The sequence below is a fragment of the Melanotaenia boesemani genome, chromosome 1 (assembly GCF_017639745.1).
Source record: "Melanotaenia boesemani isolate fMelBoe1 chromosome 1, fMelBoe1.pri, whole genome shotgun sequence".
Taxonomy (NCBI): Eukaryota; Metazoa; Chordata; class Actinopteri; order Atheriniformes; family Melanotaeniidae; genus Melanotaenia; species Melanotaenia boesemani.
The window spans coordinates 12,806,613-12,815,582 of record NC_055682.1 but is presented as its reverse complement, the minus strand read 5'-3'; the positions used below and the strand labels follow the sequence as shown (position 1 = coordinate 12,815,582).

The 8,970-nt window shown below is 37.2% G+C and overlaps 1 protein-coding gene across 1 annotated transcript; it reads left to right on the top strand.

Moving 5' to 3' along the window:
- Positions 1–1,769: 1,769 nt before the first annotated feature.
- On the top strand, positions 1,770–8,735 carry fgf7 (fibroblast growth factor 7). Its single transcript, XM_041987901.1, has 4 exons — positions 1,770–2,539; positions 2,965–3,574; positions 6,518–6,624; positions 6,798–8,735. The coding sequence occupies exons 2-4, from the start codon at positions 3,289–3,291 to the stop codon at positions 7,014–7,016; spliced, it is 612 nt and encodes a 203-aa protein (XP_041843835.1). The 5' UTR covers positions 1,770–2,539; positions 2,965–3,288; the 3' UTR covers positions 7,017–8,735.
- The last annotated feature ends 235 nt before the right edge of the window (positions 8,736–8,970 follow it).

The window sequence follows — 8,970 nt, the reverse complement described above, 5'->3', positions numbered from 1 at the left end:
ACCAGCTATTCCAGGGGGATTCCGAGGCGTTCCCTGGCCAGCCGAGAGATGTAGTCCCTCCAGCGTATCCTGGATCTTCCCCAAGGTCTCCTCCCAGTGGGACATACCTGTAACACCTTACCAGAGAGGCATCCAGGAGGCATCCTGACCAGATGCCCAAGCCGCCTCATCTGGCTCCTCTCGATGCGGAGGAGCAGAGACTCTGAGCCCCTCCTGGATCACAGAGCTTCTCACCCTATCTCTAAGGGAGAGCCCAGCCACCCTGCCAAGAAAACTCATTTCAGCCGCTTGTATTCACGATCTTGTTCTACCCACAGCTCATGACCACAGGTGAGGGTAGAAACGTAGATCAACCGGTAAATCGAGAGCTTTGCCTTTTGGCTCAGACCCCGAGATACTAGAACTTCTCCACTTGGGGAAAGACATCAGTCCCGACCCGGAAAAACCACACCACCCTTTTACGACTGAGGTATTTATAGATATACATGTTTTGTAAATGATTTGTTGTTGTTTTATTGTTCAGAACTTTGGTCAACAGTGTTGTGTTTTAAGTGCCATAAAAATAAATTGGATTGGATTGAAAGCATTTATTTAATTCTTGACAAAACAAATCAATCAATACAAACATAAATTACAAACACTTGAACAAAAATGAGCAGCAAGAAGAAAATTCATATAACCTAACCCTCTCACACAAATATTCAAGAGTTGTTCGTTGTTCATGCTGGAAAACATTTTTAAACAAAAAACAGGTATCCAAAGTGATATCATACAAGGTAAAGAGGTAATGCTGGTTTATCATGTCACAAAACAACAGTTAATGTCCAATTTTATTGCCCACTTGGAGGGAAAAAAATAGGGTTTTTTTGTTTGTTTTTATTTTTTATGAAATGCCAGCAGAAAGTGCTATCCAGTACCCCTGCCCGAGAAAAGGTACTTTTTGGACACCACTCTAAAAACAACTGTAAGAAAGTTAGAAGTGTTTGTATGGCAAAGCCTACCATGATTATTTCTATTTTCCATTGCATGTAAATCAAATAGATCCAACAGCTTCTTGTCAACTTCTTCACAATGACCGATTAATATCAGTCAGGTAAGTTGGAGCAGGGAACCAACAAAAACCTGCAGGATAGCAGCCTTCAAGAACCAGATCCTGACACTTGTGACCTAGAGTCTTAGAAGATGTTGACACTGAATAAAGACAGGCAGGTGGCATCCCTCCACCATGAAAAAGTATCTATCGTTATCAGTTTGGTAAAATCATCCTAATCTGTGGAAAACCTAAAACATATCTTCATAATTACAGCTACATATATCACATAATTATATTTCTGTTCACATTACGATACTAAATTATGAAAATCTAGGTTATAACATTCATTTCTAAGTCAAGGTGTCTGGTATTTATAATATGGTATTTGCCTGAAGTGGTGTTTCCTTGGCCTACACATTCAAAAGACCAGATCATGAACTGTCTCTGAGGTGATAAAAGGGACAGCTGAACAGGCAAGTGTGACAACTAATACATCAGGTCTTTATGACCACCAGTTAAGAGATGAGAAGGAGAACTGCTGCAGCCAGAAGTCGCCCTCTCTCTCAGGCCTGCTGTCCTGACCTTCCCAGGGGAGATCGTCATTAGGGCCCATATAAACTTTGAAGTAGCGAGTCCAAGGAAAGGCCAGGTATGTAGAGCAATAAATTGTGACTTTAAATACAAACACGAAAAGTGAAAGAGTGCATGACCCCCGACATGGAGATGACTACCTCTGAGCAGTGATGTCTTCTGTTTTTCTCTACTTGGATGGATACCTGCCAGACATAATTTATTGCTTCCCACTATTACGCTCGATAAGAATGAGAACTAAAGGACTTCTTTGAAGTCTTTTACTTGAGTCAGTAAATCCTTACCAATGATTCAGGGCAGCTCGGTAAAACCACTAATTGTGGCACTGAAAATTATAGATTGTAAATTATTTAAAACTTTATCATTAGAGCAAATTTCTAAATCATCCGATAAATGGGTGAGATCTTTAACATACACAGCACAAACCCATTTAAGGTGTTACTAGGATAACACAGAGAGGAAGTAGCAATTTTTGCACAATAATTGTACATGCAAATGTTTTTAAAGTATTTAGGAGCGCATACCAAGGAGAGTCTGGTATTCTAAGAGTTTATAGCTCCCTCTCATGTCTGGTGAGTGAGTGACGGAGAGGGGCAGGCAGAGGGTGTTTCTCCACTGCATCTCAGCCAGGGACAGCTGACTGGTTGGGATCTAATTGCTTTCAAGTGAGGTCAGCAGGAGGCATTTATCTAAGCAGAGTGCACAGCAACAGTGGAAGATGCACAGATTCAGCCTGCCAGAATCAGAGAAACATACTTGGGACTTGACAGAAGCTCCCAGCTCTTGCTCTGCTTTACTTCATCACTGGACTTGGTTTACCACTGAGACAGCTTCAGATCCACAGAGTCTTCACGTTAAAACTGTTGCTGAAAGGAAACACATCTCTGTCAGCTCTTGTCATCATTTAGAGCACATGTAAGTCATCAAACTACTGATGTATTTTCTGTTTGTTTGTTTTTTTGTTTTTGTTTTTTTTTTTCTTTGAAGAAGAAGAAGAAGAATTGTGGTATGATTTTTTTGTTGAAAGTACAATTTTTGAAACAGACTGTAGACTGCAGATCTGTGGAGCGGTTCAACAGTACTGACGAAATATTTTATTGTCGTGGGTCAATGACAGGAAGCCACATGTCTGTCATAAAGCCATGTGTTTTTCAAAGTTGTTTAAAAACCTATGGCAGCTGCACTATAATACTGGGTTATTTCCAGCAGTTATTTGATTGTAATATTATTTTTTTATTTTAAATTTGTATGTACAATTTCTTAGAAATTAAACTGATCTTTTTCTGTCTTTCTTTCTTTCTTTCTTTCTTTCTTTCTTTCTTTCTTTCTTTCTTTCTAAGTGACAACCTGTGCAACATTCCTTAACCTGGATTATGACGGCACTTGTCGGAATATGGTCTCAAGAGGATGGAGCGGTCAATGAGCGCTGTCGTTGAGGATTAACAACAGACATTATCTCCTGATATCAATTGATCCAAACCAGCCTCACAAAGTCTCCCTCACAAATGCCCTGTCGTGGCACCCCACCAGGAATTCACACTCCAGAAACAAGGACTTAAGGGTCACAAGTCGGGGGTGGGGGTCACGGGGCTGGGGGATAGTGCACAGTTCTCTATCTCACATTTCAGTATGTTGTTCAATGATCCCCACTGTATTGTACGATAATGCACAAATGGATGCTGACATGGAACCTTCAGAATCTGTTCTCGGGACTCTACCTGCATGCAATATTTCTGTTTGGCAGTGTGTGTGCGGTCTACAGTGACTGCACTCCAGAGCAACTTGCCGCCATCATGAACTGCTCCAAACATGAACGCCACACAAGGAACTATGATTACATGGAGGGAGGAGACGTGCGTATCCGACAGCTGTACAGTGGCACGCAGTGGTTCCTAACAATTGATGACTCAGGCAACATCAATGGGACTCAAGATTCCACCAACTGCTACAGTAAGATTCATTCCTTCTTTAAGATCTTGTTTTTCTTTTGTTTGATAAATAATAACAAAGATTTATTGTGAGGTTTTTTGCCTTAAATGTTGTAACAACCACTTATTAACTCCCTTTTCTAACCACAAACTTTGTCTCAGAGTAAAAAACCTCAAAAGTTTAGTTGTGGGATCTTTCTACTGAGTCATTAAAGAAACATTGGCTTATCAAGGTGACAGAGACACATGGGAGATGTTATTGGACTGCACTTGCCACAGTATAATCACAGTGTTAATGAGTCATTTTTCTCTGGTAGAACAACCAATATTGTAGAGGTAAAATGAATCAGGTGAGGTTTTGGCTCGTAAACACCAAACACAGGATGCCAGACCTCTGTGACCCAGATTCACTTCAGCAAAAACTAACATTTGTTTAGCCAATTTACGCTTTAAAAACTTAATGTTAAATTGGCTTTTTGGGAAAAAGAATTTGTGATTTTTTTTACTTTTAGTAAACTAAGATTTAAAATACTTACATTTGATGACCTTATAATTAGCTGCTGGCATTGCAGACAGAAAAACAAAATATTTGTCTTTCTTAAAACTACTGTTCCATTCAACTACAAGCTAAATTCATACACAAAACAACAAATCAATGGCACACTTGGTATCAATAATAAATCCCATTTAAAACCAGTTCTTGACCCAAGATTTACCAAGGCTTATGTCTACAGAAACAACTTTAAATCTCAGTCAAAGTGAGAATGTTTTACGCAGTTATTACTTCCTCCTATCTGGCAGAGTGGCAGAGGCTGGAATGTTGGCTGAAAAAAGAAATGCCTCATCAAAAGTACTTGTGCAACAGCTGGAAAATCAATACACCATTGCATGCTAAAAGCAAAATAAATTTAATAAACATCATAGCCTGATGTGGACATGTATGCAATTAACCAGTGACGCATTTATTTTGATTGCAAAGAAAACAAAATGTGTGAGAATAAAATGTACAAACTTGTTCTTTGCCTCTGCATTCAATTAGCCGCTTTAACAAAAGAATTACCTCCAGTAAACTAATTTTCTTCAACAAATAACATATTTGATGTGTGTTCATTAACTTTAAAATTGTTTCCTGAAGCGCAATTCACAGCATCTGAAAAGTGGATTTTGTTTATTTTTCCTGAATCTTTTTTGGTAGAGAATATGCAAAAAAAAAACTCAGAATTGGTTATTAGCTATCATTCAGCAAAATTATTTATGTTCATATCTGTGCTTAAAATAAATAAATTGTCAGGGATATTGTCAGTTGCCAGAATAATTTCACTCCAAATGTTTCGGTGCATTGTCACAAGCATACATGTTAATATAACAGATTTGTATCTTCACTATCTTTACTTACGTCTAACAAAATATTAAACAGTGAAAGTTTTGCAAAAATATTTTTGCAGAAACAATCAAGCACACAAACAAACAATCAAGCTTCTTTTTAATAAATATATCAGGTGTTTGGAGTTTCAGTGAGATTATGGATTAAACATGCTTTAAAAATGCATAAGAAAAATTCCATGAATTAATCTATTCTTTATATATAGTCAGAAATAACTTGTGTGTAATTACAAGGAACTCACTATAAAACTGGATATTAAAGGCTCTCTGCACCATTTTAACCAGACAGTTTAATCATGATTCCCAACACTGTTCAGAGAAAGCAGAATTAGGGGTTACCCACAAGTTTATTTATTTCACAAAGGGCAGAAAAGATGGCAAATTTGTTTAAGCTGGGGATTGCCTAAGAGTTTTTCTGCATCAAAGCCGAAATTTCAACAATACATGTATGCATGTGTTAAATCTTCCCACATTCCATCACATGTAATATTAGTTTGGCAGTGGATAAAACTATAAGATGTAGTTACATCAACAGCTCCAAACATTGTCAGAACTATTGTAAAAATAAATGGTGAGTTAACTTTGAATGTAAATATAAGAGATTGCCTTTACCTGAAATAATGATCAAGTTAAGTGAAAATGAAGAAATGGTCAAAGGGCAGAATTATTAAGTCAAATTTAGCACAAACAGAGCACGAAGAGCATTCCAAGATTAGGCAACTGCCATCTGTTTGTGATCTGGCCAACACTAAAATGCACGCATGCTCAGTGTTATTCCCAAGAGCGTAAAAGAGTTTCCTCCTCGCTCCTGCCTGTCAAATGAAAGATTTCTTTGCAGTAAAATAATTAAACTGAAAAGGTTTTCATATACCAAAAAATCTCTCACCTGGACCTTATTGTTCTTCCTGAAATGAAACACGTTGTACAAGAGAAAAAAAAATCTTTTAGCTTCATCACTATAAATTTACTGTATAATGGTCACATACATTCAATCACAAGGACTAAGAAAAGAATGCATACTGTAATGTATGCCTTTTTTTTTCTTGAAGCATCTAACTCGATTGACCTTTAAGTTCTGAATACACGATCGGTGGTCTGTGTAGCTGTAAATATCGCTGCCTTACAATTTGATACGTTACAGCCTCACGTAAGTCATATGTGTTTTAAAAAGTCAAACATGTAACTATCATTCATTACAAAATCTTGAAAAATTGCAGGAAACGAATAGCCTAGCTTAAGTGTTTTTACCCTCCCACAGATTTGAAGAGCAGCCCTAAAATGTAGCGTGCAAAGCTCATGCAAGGAGGTAGTTTTCTCAATCCCAGGGGAGACAGGCCTAATCTGTCTCCCATATGTGCAATGGCATAGGTTGTGGTTTGTGTAATGGCCACCCAGGCAAGTTAACAAGACTTGAACAAAGCCAGAGAGACCACAGACTGATTAATCACAGGAACTTCCATCTCCTTTGTTAATGAAGATGAATGTTGACTGCAGTGCAGAGCTGGAGTGAAGGATGGATGTTGACAGTATCTTATCTGTTCTGCAATGTGTCTCATTTTCCTAAATGTCTGCTGTCTGGCAGGTATCCTGGAGACCAGAACTGTCGGTGAGGGGGGCATTCTGGCTATCAAAGGTGTGAAGAGCCAGTATTATATCTGTATGAACAAGGGTGGACAGCTGCAAGGCAAGGTAATATTTTTCCTCTATGAGAAAATCATGTGCTGTTTCGTGGTCAGTCAATTATAAAGCAGTGATAGAAGACTTCCACAATTATCCATAATCATCAATACCAAAAGCTAACAAACAAATGCTACTAACTGCACACTGCATTGCAATAATGGTTTGATATATTTCCATTACAGAGGATCCACAATGATAACTGCAACTTCAAGGAGATTTTCCTAGAAAACTACTTCAATGCTTACTCCTCAGCAAAGTGGACTAAAAATGGCAAAGAAATGTTCATAGCCCTGTCTCAAAAGGGAAGGCCACAGCGAGGGAAAAAGACCAGAAGGGAACATATAGCATCTCATTTTATCCCGATGCAATGCAGAGGGGAGGAAGAGAGGAGAGTGGAGTGAAAAAGAGAAGGACTTTGTTCCAAACTGCGTATGATTTCAGTCACATTTCTGTTAACTGACACATGTAGCCTCATTACCGACATCACGCTCCACTCTTCTCCAGATATAGACGAGACAATGTTTTATAATAAGCTGTCATTTTCATAACAGAAAAAAAGTATCAGATGAAAAGATTAAACGGCTCCAGTCGATCTCAGAGCCTGAAACCTAAAAATATGAAAATACCACTAAAATTACTGTGTCATTGTTATTTTGAATTAACAGTCAAATGTATGACAGACAATCTTCCAAAGATGATCCACAACCTGCAAGATGAGGAGAACTGTACAATCAACAGAAAGGTCCAGAAAGGAGATTTGGCTTGATGAAGAAGTGCTGAAGCAAGCTGGACTTGTCTTTTTTTATTCTATAAGTGCTTAAAGTACACATAGACAAAGGCACAATAGCATATTCAATAAATAAATAAATAAATAAATACACAGCGCACACAAGACAAACTATTTGTGAATAATGTGTTCAGATCTGTCTGTCTTTCCTGCATGGAAGACCAGACAATGGTCAAACGCACTGCTGCTGCTCACTGACGCTCTTTTCATTATTAAGGTGTGATTTTGAAATGCTAAAATATTTTGCTGCTGCTGAAAAGATCTCCAGATTAAAATGTAAAATGAACAACAGAATAAATGTGTATGCTACAAAATCTCCTTAAGAGTTAATAATCTTATACATTAAAAGGTCACATATTTATTTGTAAAGAGATTTTCTTTAGTTTTTGTTTGTCAGTTCTATTGTACTAAGCATTACAAAGAATCTATAATGTACTAAGACATTTATCTATTTTACCACAAATGATGCAATATTAACTTCACACAGTATCCCAGCTATTATTATGATATTACAGTACCTTATACTTTGTAACTGTAAGTTATTTTTTCACCTTTATATAAAGAAGAAGATTTCATATATTCTTAAGTTTCCCCTATCCTTACAATGTACATTGTTTAACTTCAGTTTTGTTATGTTTTGTTTTTTACTGTGAAACAGCCGAGGCAGTTTTACAATCTGTATTTATGGGATTTTCTCCACAAGAGGGTATAACAGACCTGAAAATAAACTCACATCCGCCGGCTTATACAGTTCCTTTTGTTAACATGTCATCATGCAACTGACCCACAAGACAACCAGGAGAAAAAAAAGTAAACTGAACATCTTTCAAATGTTGTTTTTGGACAACAACAAGTATTTCTACCTGCTTTAGCCTGACACTTTGTGCTTCTTGCATTTTTAGATAAAAAAAAACTGCATGTGAACCATAGTAACAATGCCTCTATCCTGCAATTAATGAAGTTACAACACTGAGCATAGCAAGTTCTAGAAGAAGATGAGAAGTGTATTATGGTTACACACAGCACACCTGCAATGGCAAATATGTTTTTTCAATGATCTATTTATTCTGTCTGTTAACAAATATTTCAACTTTTTAAATATGAGTAATCCCAACTCTGACTTAGCCACGTTTTTAAATAAAACGTTTGATTTGTTATTTGCTGTGAATTGGATATGACTGTTTGAAATCCTACTGTACAATTCAGCATTACCTTTTGTATAATCCTGAAGAGAAAATATACAACCAATGAAGCAATAAGTGTTTCAAATTGGGACAGTGGTGTTGTTTTTAAGATGGTTAATTGCCCAAAACAAATAAACACTTGGAAAGTTTTTGTCTCCTTGGATAATCCTAATAACATAATTTGTTTTAGTCTAACAATGAAGGCTGAGATGAGATACTGCCCAAGGATATATCCATGAAATTACTATGCAAGATAAAAATAAATCAGACTGGCCAAAGTTTATGCAATATCCAGTATTCTTGTCAGTGGAAGAAAATATCGCAGACATATTGGCAGGTTGCCCACACATGAATATACTCATATAAACACAAGTGTGCGGGCTC

What these genes read in the sequence shown, in the direction of transcription:
- fgf7 (XM_041987901.1), top strand. Translation starts at nt 3,289, where the DNA reads ATGCACAAATGGATGCTGACATGGAACCTTCAGAATCTGTTCTCGGGA. An exon ending in AGATTCCACCAACTGCTACA is followed by an intron (nt 3,575 to 6,517) that starts GTAAGATTCATT and finishes GCTGTCTGGCAG; the next exon opens with GTATCCTGGAGACCAGAACT. An exon ending in GTGGACAGCTGCAAGGCAAG is followed by an intron (nt 6,625 to 6,797) that starts GTAATATTTTTC and finishes TTTCCATTACAG; the next exon opens with AGGATCCACAATGATAACTG.